Source organism: Rhea pennata, chromosome 7, assembly GCF_028389875.1.
Source record: "Rhea pennata isolate bPtePen1 chromosome 7, bPtePen1.pri, whole genome shotgun sequence".
Taxonomy (NCBI): Eukaryota; Metazoa; Chordata; class Aves; order Rheiformes; family Rheidae; genus Rhea; species Rhea pennata.
The window spans coordinates 16,017,946-16,031,922 of record NC_084669.1 but is presented as its reverse complement, the minus strand read 5'-3'; the positions used below and the strand labels follow the sequence as shown (position 1 = coordinate 16,031,922).

The 13,977-nt window shown below is 70.9% G+C and overlaps 1 protein-coding gene across 1 annotated transcript; it reads right to left on the bottom strand.

The window, feature by feature from the left end:
- Positions 1-89: 89 nt before the first annotated feature.
- R3HCC1L (R3H domain and coiled-coil containing 1 like) lies at positions 90-10,894 on the bottom strand. Its single transcript, XM_062580404.1, has 7 exons — positions 10,882-10,894; positions 4,312-5,366; positions 1,979-2,154; positions 1,816-1,886; positions 1,527-1,622; positions 1,229-1,369; positions 90-582 (listed from the first exon to the last, which is right to left on the bottom strand). Exons 2-7 carry the CDS (start codon positions 5,356-5,358, stop codon positions 527-529), a joined length of 1,587 nt encoding a protein of 528 aa, XP_062436388.1. The 5' UTR covers positions 5,359-5,366; positions 10,882-10,894; the 3' UTR covers positions 90-526.
- Positions 10,895-13,977: the final 3,083 nt, after the last annotated feature.

Here is a 13,977-nt window from a genome sequence, read left to right as displayed (position 1 = left end):
GCCAGCAGCAAGCGCCCCAGGACAAGCTCAGCCCACTGTGCCCCAGCCTCTTTGCACGGGTATGGAGAGCCGCAGTCCTGCGCACCCAATCAATGTAAAATAAAGGGGATTTATTAGCAAAATAAACGTACAGTGACTTCTGTTCACAAAGCGACTTTCGTCCACGGCGCACAGCCCAGAGTGCTCGCGGCAGAGCTCCCCGCATCCAACCGGCTCTGCCCCGGCTGCTGCTGACAGCACGGGGCATCGTGCCCTGGGCACGGCCAGGCAGCGCGGCCCGCCTGCAGCAGCGTTCGCCCAGCATAGAGCAGCCCACGAGCGCTCTGCTCAGCCCTGGGACCAGCCATGCGCTTGCTCCGTCCTGCTTCGGTGCAGCAACCTGGCATGCTGGCGCCTGGCGCAGAGTCCGCAGGGTGCCGGGAGGACCCGCACCCGCCGCCAAGCGCAGGGTGCCTGGCCTGTCTCAAGCGAGGGGCGCAAGCCCCCGGCAGCGTTGCCAGCAGGGCTGAAGGTGCAGCCTGCCGGCTCACTCCCGGCCTTCCCAGGCATCTTCCCGTTGCTTGTTCTCCAGGCGCTTCCTCTCTGCAGAGCCAAGAGAGGAGGGATAAACCCCAAGCCCCAGCCGCCCAGCACCCAGTGCACAGGGCAGAGCCCCCGCAGCAGGGCAGCCCTTGTGCCAGGACCTGTTGGGCCTCCAAATGATGGGCAGAGCTGAGCACCCACATGTTGGCCCTCTCCTTCCCCAGCGCACGGGCAGGTCCCGACCCCCAGGGTCCAGACACAGCCAGAAGAAAAATGCTGCAGCACACAGGTGCCTGCCAGCGGAGCGCAGCCGGGAAATTAAAACACCAGGGGGGCCTGGGCACCCCCGAGGGGCAGCAGCAAAGCGCACCGAGGTCTAACGGCAGGGCCGCGGGAGCCCTGGCTCCGCCGCGAGCCCTGGGGCCGGCAGCACCAGCAACGCGCAGCGGCAGGCTGCTGCCAGCCCCGGCACGGCGAGCCACAGCCTGGAGAGGAGCTGCGAGGGACGTCTGGCTTGGGGCAGGACGCAGGAGCGTCCTCCGCTCCCAGGAACAGGAGCTGCCAGGATCTCGCTGGCCTGCGGACAGGAGCTTCCCGCCAGCGCCGCTGCAGCGGGCAGCAGGACGTCTGCTGCGGCCCCCCGGGGACCCCTCCGGCTGGCAGCACGGCCAGCCTGGCCCTGTGCCCCCCGCCGCCAGGAGCTCACCCCGGGCCTCCTGCAGCTTCTTGCGCTCGGCGTCCCGCTGGGCTCTCGTCTGGTTGCTGCGCACCCCCAGGGCGCCGATCACCAGCCTGCGGGCCAGGGCCGCCGTCGTCTCCGGGCGCTCCTTGGCGGGCTGCAGGAAGTCTGCGGAGGGCACGCGGGCGGCGTCGGGACGCGACGGGGCGGCGGGCCCGGCTCCCGAGCACGAGGCCAGCGCAGCGGTGGGAAAAGCCCCGCCGGCACCGCCGGACCCCAACCGTGCCCCGGGGGGGCTGCCGCGGGGCCGCGCCGCCCCACTCACCGGCGTACGCCCTGGCTTTGGCCTTGGCCGCCCTGGTGCCCTGGGACAGCGGGCGAGTCTTCACCATCAGGTGCTTGGTGCTGAGGGCGTCGCGCGCTGCGAGGAGAAAGCGGAGCCGCGCCGGGCGGTGCTGCCGGGCCCCCGCCGGCCCGGCTCCGCGCCCGCCCCAGCCCGCCCGCCGGCCGGGGGAAGCGCTCGGAGGCTCCCGGGGAGCGGCAAGCACGCCCCCCGCACCACGGCGCTGCGCTGGCCCCCCCGAGCCCCCCCACAAGCGGTTGGGCCCACCTACCCGTTATGGGGCTGGAGAAGATGCCCAGGGCGTGCGTGTCGTCCACCCACTTCACGTCAAAGCCCTTCTTCCTGCCGGGGGTCGCACACGGGGGGTCAGCGAGGGGCGCGGGGGGCACGGCGCGTGGGGGGCCGGGGGGCCGGGGCCGCGCCCGCAGACTCACTGGTAGCTGCAGAAGACGCGCAGCAGGTCCTCGGTGCGGAAATCCGGAGGGAAGTCGTAGATCTCGATGACGTGGGGCAGCTCGTCGTCGCCGAGGTCCGGCGCGGCCGGCTCGGCCCCGTAGTAGTCGAAGCGGGGCTCCTGGAGGCTCTCCCGGCGCTCCTCGCCCCCCGAGAGCTGTGGGGCGGGGGGGGACAGGCGCCGCGGTGAGCCCCCCGGGCCCACCGCCCACGGACGCGTGCCGCCGGGTGCCCCGAGCACTTCCTCCAGCCCCAAAACACAGCGCCCATCACTCCTCCCCACCTCTCCCCCATTTTTCAACGTTGCTCATAAAAGGTAACGAGCACCGGCCCCGCACGGAGGGGCTCGGGGGGCGGCGGGGCAGCGGAGCCCCCCGCGGCTGCCGGGGGCCGGCGCGTAGCTCGGCCCAGCGCCCCGGCCGCTGCCCCGAGCGATCCCAGCCGAGCGCGCCGCGGCTGGCAGCTTAGAGTCCATAAATCCCGGCCGGCTCAGTCAATAAAAAGCGTTCGCTCCGACAACTTTATGGGGAAGACGGATTCACGGCAGGTGAGGGGGTGCCGGCAGGGCGGCTGGATGCCGGCCGAGGGGAGGGCTGAGTTATGGAGCCGGCGGGACGAGGCAGCGCTGCCGGCAGAGCCGGGCTGCCCCGGCCCGGCGCCCCGCGGCGATGCACGACGGAGCGGGGCGCTCGGGGAGCGCCGGGGAGGACTACGAGCGAGCCCGGGCGCAGGGCGCCGGAGCGCTCCTCGACCTTCACGGACCGCGGGGCAGCAGCGGCGCTGCGGGCAGCGCGCGACCCCGCAGACCCCGGGGCGGCACGGCCCCCGCGGACGCGGCGACGGCACGGGCAGGAAACGAAGCCCGCCTCTCACGGCCCACTGCTCGCTAAAGATTTACCCTAGCCGGAGACGCCGGGCGGAGAAACCCGCTGCAAGGAGCGAGCCCTTCCCCGCCGCCCCGAGCGGAGCGGGCGCTGGCCCCCTCCGAGCCCACACGGCCCCTCGTGGGACCCCCGGGACCCCCGCGAGCTCCGGGCTAGCCCCACGCCTGCAGCTGGGCTCCCATCGAACCGATGGAGAATCCACCGAGCCCGCAAGGAAATTGCTCGGGGCTTTAATTACCCCTGGGGATAAGAACGAGGGTCTTATTTCTAGTCTGAATCGGTCTGGCTTCGGCTTCAGCCAACGCTTCGCGTTATGTTTTTTCCTGCTAGATTAAAGAGCCGTCTGCTATCAGAAATCTCGTCTCCATATAGAACGTCATAAATCTTGCTCTCCGCCGGCTATCTGCAGTGCATAAGGATTCAGTTATGACGAAGAACACTACTAATTTTCTTGTCCTTTCTGTTAATTAACAACAGCTCCATCTCCCCGAGACTCTGCTCCCTCCCTGAGCAGTCTCGTCTGCCTCTGCGGCTCCAGAGCGAGGGGCTGGAAAGCCGCGAGAGCAGCACGGGGCAGCCGAGGGCGCGAGAGAGCAACTGGGAATTAATAAGCCCCTTATTCACCGGTTTCAGGAAAAAAAAAAATACGGAGAGCTTGCGCGCAGGGAATGCAACACGGATGCCGCAGCGCCATGCACGGGAGCCGGGGCGCCCGTGCCCGGAGGCGCCAGGAGCGCGGCTCGCCCAGCGGGTGCTCCCGGCGCGCCGAGCCTGACCGCCGCCGCCTCCTCGCCCTCCTCTGCCCCAGGGCGGCCGCGAGCCAGCGGCAGAGCATCCCGCCCCGCACGCGCGGTACCCAGCACCGAACGGCGCCGCCGCGGCTTCGTCCCGCCTCTTCGGAGCGGCTGCTATGGGGCACCGTCCGCCGGCGTCGAACCTCGCTCTCGGCCCGCGGCTGGGCGCGCGCTCTAGCAATATTAGCGCTGTTTGTTAACTTTCGGGACATTAACGTCATGCCGAAAATTGCCGGTTTTACGCTACTGATTTAAAACGCAATAACGGATTTGCAGCCCCACTGCGAAAGCCGCGCTTCCCCGGGAAACGGCAGGAGAGCCGCGCGGCTCCCAGCGCCGAGCAGCTAATCGTAGTAAATTCAGGCGCGCGCTCCCAGGAAGACACGGTAGCGAGCCACAGCTGATTAAGAAGCTGCGCTTTTGAGGAAACTTCACGTTGCCAGTTCAACGGGAGCCCATCCGTCTCGGCTCATTTCTTTGTTACTAGCCCCAGTTTCACGAGGGTGCAGTTGCAGTTTACAGCGCTCCGGCGCGTTTTACCGCGTGCACTTAGGGCGCTGTAAAGGGAAGATCCCCCCCCCCAGCCCCGGCCCCCGTGCACCCCCGGCCGCGAAGCCCCGCGGGCGCTGCACCTACCTCTTCCAGGAGGCGCGGGTCCAGGCAGTCGCCGTCGTCGTTGAACAGCGTGTCCCAGCTCTCCTCGGCTCCCGGGCTCGCGCTGGCCTGGCCGGGCTTTGGGGAGCCGCCGTCCCGCGCGCCGCGGGGACCTCCGGCGTCCTCGTCCGCCCGCGCCGGCCCCTCGCCCGGGTGCCGTGGGCTGCTCTCGGCCCCAGCACCGCCAGCCGCCGTGCCGGGGGAGCTGTGCTGGCCGCCGCGCGCCCCGGCAGCCTCCCCGCCGCCGGCGGCACGCTCGGTGCTCTCCCGCGGGAACGCCAGCGCCTCGTCCCCGCCGCCCCCCGAGCAGCCGGGCTGGCAGCCAGCTCCTGCGGGCGCCTCCGAGAGGCCCTCGGGCACGCTTCCCGGCCTCTCCCGCTCCTCCTCGCCGGCGGCCCTGAAGGCACGGTCCGTGCTCGGCGCTGCGGGCAGAGCCTCGCCGCGCTCTGGCGTGCCGGCGCCGCAGCCCTGCCCGGCCCGCTGCTGGCCGCCCTCGCCGCTCGCCCCCGGCTGCTGCGCCGCGCTCCCGCCCAGCCGGGCTGCCGCCTGCCTGCCAGCGTCGCCCCCGGGCTCGGCGGCCCCGCGCCGGGCGCAAGGGCTCGGCGCTGTCCTGGCCTCCGGGTGGCCGCACTCCCTGCTCCCAGGGCGCGGGGACGCTTCCTCCGTGGGGGTCGGCTCCGGGCAGGGCTCCGGCGCGCCGGGCGATGGCCCCCGGCCCGCGGGGCTGCTGGCTCGCGGGCTCTCCAGCTGCGGCTCCGCGGCGGCGCCGGGCTCCCCGGCGGAGGCTGCCCGGGGCTCCTGGGCCCAGGCGTCCGGCTCGCCGTCCCGCCTTGCCGCTCCGCTCTCCTTCGCCGCCCGCGTCCTGGCAGCGGCCGGGCCCTCGGAGACGTCCCGCGCCGGGCGGCGGTCGGCGCCGGCAGCCGAGCCACCCGCTCCCGGGGCCGTCCTCTCCCGCCGCGCCTTGGGCACGTAGAGCGCCATGTCGGGCTTCCTGCGGCGAGGCCGGCCGCCCTCGGCCTCCGGCTGCATGCCGCCGCCTGCAACGGCAGAGAGAAGGCGTCACTCGCGGCCGCAGCCCCCGAAAGGAGGACGCGCAGCAGCCAGCGGCGCACGGCGTTAGCAAAACCGGCTCGTCCCGGGCTCCCCCGCGCAGCGCGGCGGCGGTCCGCTCACCTGCTGCCCCTGCCCGGCCGAGATTTATTTTTCATCACCTTTGGCACCATCGGGCGCTTTGCTATCTGCCAGGCCCCGTGCCCCTATAAATATGCATCAGGCAGCGCTTATGGAGACGGATGGCGCGGGGGTCCGGGCTGCGGTTGAGGGGAAGGCAGAGCGGGGACGGGCCGGGGCCCCGTGATTAATCACTGCCCACTCTCTTTAGGGGCATTCATCACAGGCCGCTGTCAGGTAAATCACTGGAAAAACACCTCTTCAGTAATTAATGTGAAGTGACGGATGGACAGCCCCTGGGCCCATTAATCTGGAACATCAGAGCCTACCGAGATTATGAATGTCAGGATGCATAAACTGCCGGCGGATCAATAGGGCCAGGAATTTGTCCAAGGCTCTCATTTCCGAGGCACCTCCGGTACATTAGGCTCCTCTCCCCTCGCCTCAAACCCAGCTCACGCAGCCTCGGGGACGCGCAGCCCCGGCCCCGCAGAGGCTCCCGGCGCCCGCGCCCCGCTCCGGGAGAGCCGACGCTGCCGGCGGCTCCGGGAAGGCGAGGGCGAACCCGGGGCCGCGCTCCGCGGTCCGACCTCGGCCACCGCTGCGAGCGCCGCTGGCGAAGCGTCTCGGGTCCAGGGCTGCCCGCTCCGCTAAATCTCGCTCCGGACGGACAGACGGATGAGCAGAGCCTCGGCATGACGGATGGGCCTCTGGCGGCGCTCTCGAAACCACCAGCAAACCCAGCAGCCCGGCGTGGTGGAGATAGCAGCCGGCTCAGCTGCTCCGGCGGGGAAACCTCCAGCGAACGCCCGGCTCCTTCCCACACCTGGCGGCCAGCCCGGAGCCGGGCCGAGCCCCAGCACGGCACGCACGGCGCCGCGGGAAGGGGCCCCGTGCCGGGCCGACCCCACGCCAGGAGGCCCAGCCGGCAGGCTCGGGTGCAGCGCGACGTGCTCCGGCCACCGCTCACACGGGGGCCGGGGTGACACTGCCCCAACTGTTTTTCTCACCGGGGAGACGTACGCAGCACTTGTCATTTTTTTTCATTCTTTGATACACTAATTTTCGCTGGCAGAATGGTCCCCTTTATCTTTATCGACTGAGAGGAGAGAACGTCTCCTATAAACCGTGCAAGGTCTGCATCGGTCATTTTTCAGCACCGAGGCGTTGCGCGTTTCCTCGCCGAGCGCCGGGAAGGCAGCGGGCGCGCGCAGCCCCCGGGCGCCGGCCTCTCCCCCTCGCTCTCCGCGGGCTGCACCAACCGCGCCGGGCGTATTTAGCGCACGCTTCGCCGGCAAACGCCTCCCGGCCCGCGCGGAGCAGCGCCCGAGCGTTTCGCCGCGGAGGGCGCAGCCGGCGAGGCAGCTGCTCGCGGCACGGCGCCCTTGGGCAGAGGGCAGGAGTGCCCGAATTAGCACAGCCCTGGTCTCCTCCGCAGGGCGGCCCGAACGCTCAGCAAGGAGCGCTGCAAAAATAGCCACTGCCGAGCACGGCGCGAGAGCACCCGGTGCAGCTTCGTTGCACCGAACTCTGCTTTCGCAGGACACGCAGACTGCCCTCCTACAGGACTTTTCCCAGGCAAACCCCAAAGTCCCAGCCCGCAGCTTCAAGATGTATTTTACAGCTATAAAATAGGGAAAGAGCTTTCTCCACCGCTTGCCTCGCTCTCACAGCAGCCAAGATGCTTCCACTAAAACTCTTCTGGGGAAATTCTCCCTGGAATACAAATGCCACAAACAGCCGGGGCCTGGCGGACCGCACGGAGCTGCGCCACCGCAGCCACCCGTGCCCAGGCCCGTGCCAGAGCCCCCCCTGCAAAGGGCACAGAGCCCCACGCCGATCCCCGCGGGGGGGGTCGCCGACCCCGCGGACCGCCCAGGGCTGCCGACGTGGGGACGCCGCCCAGCCGGGACACCCCGGCGTCCCCTGCCCGGCCCCGCCGGCGCCGCTCGGGGGGAGCGGCACGGCTCCACGCGCATCCCAAGTCACCTCCAAGAAGAGGAGCCTGCACGCGCAGGATTTATGGGCTCCTCGAAAGCTTGCCGTTCACCTTGTCTCACCCTCCAACCAGATGGTGCTGCATGAGCGAGACGGCTGGTGCCGGGAGGCCCCTCTCCCCGCGCAGCCGGGCAAGAGGCGCTGGGCACCGCGCCGGCGCCTCCTGCACCCGTCCAGGCTGGGTCGCCCGGGCAGAGCGAGGCAGGAGCAGGGCGGCGAGGGCAGCTCCTGCCCCGAGCCTGTCACACGCTCCACCGGGCGCCGGGGCCACGCGTCGGCGCCGGCCCATTCCACGTCTCGCTCGCGCTGCGCCGGGCAGGGCGGCCCCGCTCCTCCGAACCGCCGGCCGACCCCACGCTCGTGCCGCCGGCACCTGCGGCAAGGCCGGGCAGCGAAAGCCGCCCTCCGTCCGCCTGCAGCCCCGCTCCCCCGAGCACGGGGCTGGCTCGGCCGGCCACGGCAACGCCTCCGCGGCCAGAGGGGCTGCCGAGCGCAGCCGCCTGCCTCTGGCACGAGTTTGGGAGGCCTCGGAGCAGCTGCCTGGGCTACGCGCTGCTCGGCGAAGGCGCTACCTAACGCTGCAAAGCGTATAGCCAATTTCCTCCTTTTTCTGCATCTTTGCTGGACAGGTGAGGACATTGACGGCTCCGCTCTAAAGCCAGAGGCGCTGCGCTCACCGCGCAACACTGCAACGGGGGTTTTATCGACCTCTCCCACTCCCGGCACGAGACACTGCCCTCGGCAGCTCCGGCCGGCCGCGGCACGCGGGCGCACCTGGAGCCGGCCCGGCCCGCGGCCACCGCGGGGAGCCCGAGGGCGCCGGAGGAGCCGAGGGGAAACGCCGGCGCGGATGCCAGGCTGCCGGGCTCACGCCGCCGGTGCCAGTTCCTGGAAAAGCCTAAGTGTCACCCAGCGCCCTCCCAGCAGGCTGCCTCGTTTCCTGGCAGGGAGCTGTATTTTTAGCCTTCGAGGTTTCTGATTCCACCCGATCCATACTCCCGTCGATAGAGCACACAACCTTAAAGCCTTGAGAGCAAAAAGGCAACGGCCATCGCCGGGCAGAGCCCGCGGCGCCCGGCTGCCCCCGGGAAGCGCCCTGGCGGGGCCGCGTCCGCCTCGACTCGCACGCGCGCATGCAATGTCTCTCTTCACAGCCCGCCGCGGGCCGGGCGTGCCTGGAGAAAACAGCACTGCTGAGAAAAAGGGCAGCTGCGAGGAGACTCTAAACAGCCCGCGTTAAGCGCTGGCCGGGTTTATCCCGCAGCAGGCGCACGGCGCGTCCCACCGGACAGCGCGTCGGCTGCAGCGCCAGCGCGGGGGGCCGGCGAGGGCCCCCGCGCCCGGGCGCGAGCGAGCGCCGGCCGCGCGGCCGCACGGCGGGGGCGACGGCGGCAGCCGCTGCCGGAGGCGCGCGGGCAGCCCGCCGAGAAAAGAGCGAGAGATCTCAATCGCGCCTCTCCCTCCTGATGCTCGGAGGAGATACCTGCAACGAGAGAAAGGGAACGTCTCAGACAGCAGCGTGATTTGTGAGTCGATACTGTCCCTTAGCAGCTGCAGGGAAGCAAAGGAGAAGAAAGCAGCGGAAGGAGTTAAGCCACAAAGGGCTAAGGGGGATGCAAAGGACTTTGCAAAGGTACCAGGCAGAATCAGCACAAGAGTGCAAAGGCCTATTAATAAACAAGGAGGGAGAGAAAATTAATGATGGCTCAAAAATAAAGATGACTCAAAAGGACAAAATTACTGTTTTTAACCAGAAAAAATGCAAATGAGGCAGAAGCCTCACAAAAACAGCTGCGGGGAAGCAAAACCGGCATCTCCGCGCACCCAGGGTCACCCGGCCGGCGCGCCACGCGGCGAGCCAAGGAGACGAGCCGACTAGCCCGCCGAGCGCGTGCCCCGAGCCGGGGGCCCGGCGCGCGGCAGAGCGGGCGAAAGAACGGTGAAACCAGGCCCGGGCGCGCGATAAATCCGCCTTCAGCGCGCGGCGGCGGAAGGTAGCGGCCGCCGCCGCCGGAGCCTGCAGACGCCCACCGCGCCGGGCTGCCGGGCGGCGCGGGGCACGCGGGGGCACGCGCGGGACGAGGAGCGGGGCTCGCCCGCCGGGAGCGACTGCGGCAGAATCACCGGGCAGAGCTCCACGACGAGGCAAGCCAGACGCAGCGCGGCTGGGCTTCAGGGTATCATTTTGCCACCGTCCCGCGAAGTTTTACTCGAATACGCGTTATAATTAAATTTGCAGACGACACCAAACGGAGAGACGTCGCAAACACGAACCAGAGCGGAGAAAGCACTCAGAGGCTCCAAGAAATGCAGGCGGCAAACAAAGTAAGATTCAGTCTGGGAACACGAAACTAATACAGCCGGCGAAAATAACCCACAGCCGGTATTCAACCGGCAGGAACAGCCCGGAAAGCAAGGCGCGGACCTCGCGGCGAGTGCAGCGCCGGGCACGCATGTCAGGAGTGCGGCGACCCAGCGGCCAGCACAGCCACGCCGGGGCGGGCACGGGGCAGGCGCAGTGGGGCGGGGCGCTCGGCATGCACCCCGGGCCATGGGGCAGGGGACATGGCGCGTGCACCGGGCCGTGGGGCAGGGCACAGCAGGGCAGGGCACATGGCATGTGCCCTGGGCCGTGGGGCAGGAGGACAAGGCACATGGCACGTGCCCCGGGCTGTGGGGCAGGCGCCATGGGGCAGTGGGGCAGGGCACACGGCGCGTGCCCCAGGCCATGGAGGCGGGTGCCGCAGGGCAGTGGGGCAGGAGACACGGCGCGTGCCCCAGGCCATGGGGCGGGTGCTGCGGGGCAGTGGGGCAGGGCACACAGCACATGCCCCTGGCCCTGGGGCAGGGGGATAGGGGACATGGCGCATGCCCCATGCCGTGGGGTGGGTGCCAAGGGGCAGTGGGGCAGGGCACATGGCGCGTGCCCCGGGCCGTGGGGCAGGGGGACAGCACGTGCACACAGCACATGCCCCAGGCCGTGGGGCAGGGGGACAGGGGACACGGCGCGTGCCCCAAGCCATGGGGCGGGCACTACGGGGGAGTGGGGCAGCGCACACGGCACGCGGCCCAGGCTGTGGGGCAGGCGGACAGGGCACACGGCGCGTGGCCCAGGCCGTGGGACGGGCGCCGCGGGGCAGTGGGGCAGAGCACACGGCGCGTGCCCCGGGCCGTGGGGCGGGCGCCGCGGGGCACGGCACACGCGGGGACAGCGGGGCCGGGCCGCGGTGCTGCTCCGCCGCGCTCCCGAGGGGGCAGCGCCGGGCACCCGCCGCCCCCCGCGGCGCGCGCACGCGGGAGCGGGCTGGGGGGGTGGGGAGCCCCACGCGGGACCGCGGCGCCGCGCGCGCGCGTGGGCGCGGGCGGGCGGGCAAGGGGCGTTACCGGGCGCCGCGCGCGTCCCCCGCCGCTCCGCGCCGCGCCGCTTCCGCCCCGGCGCGCCGGTGCCGCCCCGCCCCGCGCCGCCGCGGGGAGCGCCGGGACGTGTAGTGCGGCCCGCCCCGTCCGGGCCGCCCCGCCGGGCCGCGCCGCGTGCCGTGGGCCCGCCGGGCCCCACGCGGTGCCGCGGGGCGGGCTGCCGCGGGCTCCCGAGAGGCCGTTTAAGGCGGTCTCGGCCCCTCCGCGGGGCGCCCCCAGACCCATAGCACTCCCGCCGTAGCAGCCCGGCCCCACCAGCCCTACGGCGAAGGGCCCCCGGCGGGCCGGGCCCCGCGCCGCGCCGCCCCGGGGAGCGCGGCCCCTCTCGCGGGTAATCGATGGCGGCAGATCCCGATCGCCTTCGTTATTATTATTTTCTTATGCATGTGCGCGCAGGAGATTTATCGCCGGCTACGGAGGCAAAATCAATTATTCATGTTATAAATTAGAAAATGATTTATGTTTGTGGGAGGCCAAGCGGCGCGGAGCCCCTGGCCGCGTGGGAGCCGGGTTTGTCTGGGAGTAGCTCCGGGGACCCCCCTGCGGGCGCCCGCCCGGCCTCTCCGTCCCTGCCGGCACCCAGGGGTGCTCCCAGGCCGGGGAAGGCGCCGGCGGCCGCCGCGGCGGGATGCTGCTCTGGCAGTTTCCACGGCAGCGGCGGGGCGGCCGGAGGCGTGCGAGGTGCGGGAGCACCCCGGCGTGCCCCCGCCGCGGCTCGGCACGGGGGCTGCCCGCAGGCCCGGCACTCCCTCCCCGCCCCGCCGTCCCCATCCCGCGTCCCGGCGGTGCCTCCGCCAACCCGGGTCGCGCCGGCGCCGCCGGGAGCTCCGCGCTGATCGCAGGGGCTGCGCCAGGAGCCCCGCTCGGAGGCGGCCGGGGGGCTGCAGCCGCTCCGGCGGGGCCCGTCCTGCCCGCGGCACGCGGCTCGGCTGGCGCGGGCGGGCCGCCCCGCGAAGCGGCTCCTCGTCGCACCCGGCGCTGCCGGTGCACCTCCGTGCCAGGCGGCCGCCCGACAGGGACGGGTCCGGCTCGTCCCCGTCCCCGGGGACGGTGCCCTGCCGTCCCCCCCGCCCCGTGCCCAGGAAAGCAGGGACGGCCGGAGACGAGAGCGGGAGGATCCGGTTACAGGCAGCGCGGGGCAGAGAGATAGGCAGAGAACGGCAATGCAGCAAAAAGGGCTTTTAGCGATAATTAATAATTAACATTTCTAATGATGTCCCGGCGACAGGAAGAGTCCAAGCGGGGACCCGGGGGCACTGCGCACAGCGACAGGCACGGCTGCGGGAGGCCGTGCCGAGCGGAGGGGCTGGCGGGTGAGCCCGCGGGGGCCGGCGCGTCCCCCCGCGGCGCCGCCGGCCTCGGCTCAGCGCTCCCGGCTGAGCGGGGCTCGGCCGCAGGCCGCCGCGCGGGACAGCGGCAGGGAGGGGACGGCCCGCGCGGGGAGCCCGCGGGGAGCCGCGGGGAACCCAGCGCTCACTATAAATACATCAGCGGGGTAAACGCCGGGGAGGAGAAGAGCTATTTCAGCTGAAAGACAACGTTAGCGCAGGAATGACTGGGGATAAATTATCCATGAATACGTTCAGGGCGGAAATTAGACCCTCAGCGCAGGCAGGTCCCAGCGCAGCCCCTCGGGAGACCCGGCGGAGCCGCGCGGGCCCCGGGTCAGCTCGGCGCCGCGGGGCGTCCCAAGGCGGGCGCCGTGGCTGGCCCGTGGCCGCGGTGCACGGCCGGTGGCGGGGAGGGCGGCGAGGAGCAGAGCGCGGACCGGCGCGCACAGGCTGCACGTGAGCGCAGACGCACGTGCGGGCACGAAGAGCCGGGGTGGGACCCTGGGCCCCGCCGGCGTTGCCACCCCGTGGGCTCACCCTGCCCGGCGGGCGCGCTCGGCGCTGCCAGCGAGCGGCCCCACGCGGCCCCTCTGCCTAGGGCAATGCGAGCACGGGCGAGCCGCTCCCCGGCATCCTGCCGCCTCCTGCCCGGCCTGAGCCCGGCGGCGCACGGGAGCCGCGGGACAGGATGCGAGGGGCTGGCTCAGCTGGAAAAGCAAGCCCTGCCGGGCTCCTGCAAGGCCATGCCACGAGCGCGCACATGTGCCCCCGTGGGCACGCAGCGTGCGTGTAGCACGGGGGCACAGGGTGCGAGTGCTCCGGTGCACACGTGTCCAGGTGCACCTGTAGAGCTGTGTGCATCTGCCCGTGCCGAGCAGGGCATTCAGCCAGGCCCGGCACGCGTGCGTGCATGCATGCAGGCGTGCGTGCGTGCACCCACGTTTATGCAGGTGTGTGCGCCGTGTGTGCAGATGTGCGGGTGCTTGCGGACGGGCGCGTGCGCTCTCAGCCAGGGCTGGGTCCCGGCGTGGGAACAAGCTGGGTTTGCAGGCCCAGGGGAGCCGGGGAGCCCAGCACCGTTCACAGTCTCGGCATGCTCCAGCTGGCTTCCTGCCTGTGTTTGTTTTCTTGTACCTGCCAGTCGCAGGGAGGGTGCTGGGAGCCAGGTTGCAGTTTGTGCTAATAATTACTGAGGTGGTTACTAAACCTGGGGTGAGGCATCCCGCCGCGATGCTAATGCCTCAGCGGGGCCTCTGGGCTCGGGGCGGGGGGGTCACCGGCACCGAGCACACACGTGTGCAAGGCTGCAGCCAGGCACCGGGGCCGCCAGCGGGCACAGCGCACCGCGCTCGGGGTGCTCCGGGCTCACACGTGAGCACACGCTGTGCACACGCGCGGGGTCATGCAGGCCTCCCAGCGCCGGGGGGTGTGCGGCATGCTGGCTGCAAGCATGCACAGCAGCAGCGGGTCCGGCCCCCCCCCCGGATTTCCCCGGCACCGGGCAGCCGTGCGCCGAGCCCGGTGCTGGGCCAGGCGCCGCAGGAGAGGGGGTTCATCAGGAGTGAAATCGGGGGGTACAGCTGGGAGCCCATCGCTGGGACTAGAGAGCTCTCAAATCCAGCCGGGAGAGAAGCAGGAGTGTCGGGCAGAAGCTGTAAGCAGACACATTTCAGTGAGAAATAAGAAGGGTTTTAGCAGGGCAGGTGAGTAGCCGCTCGAGCCTGCCCGGGGC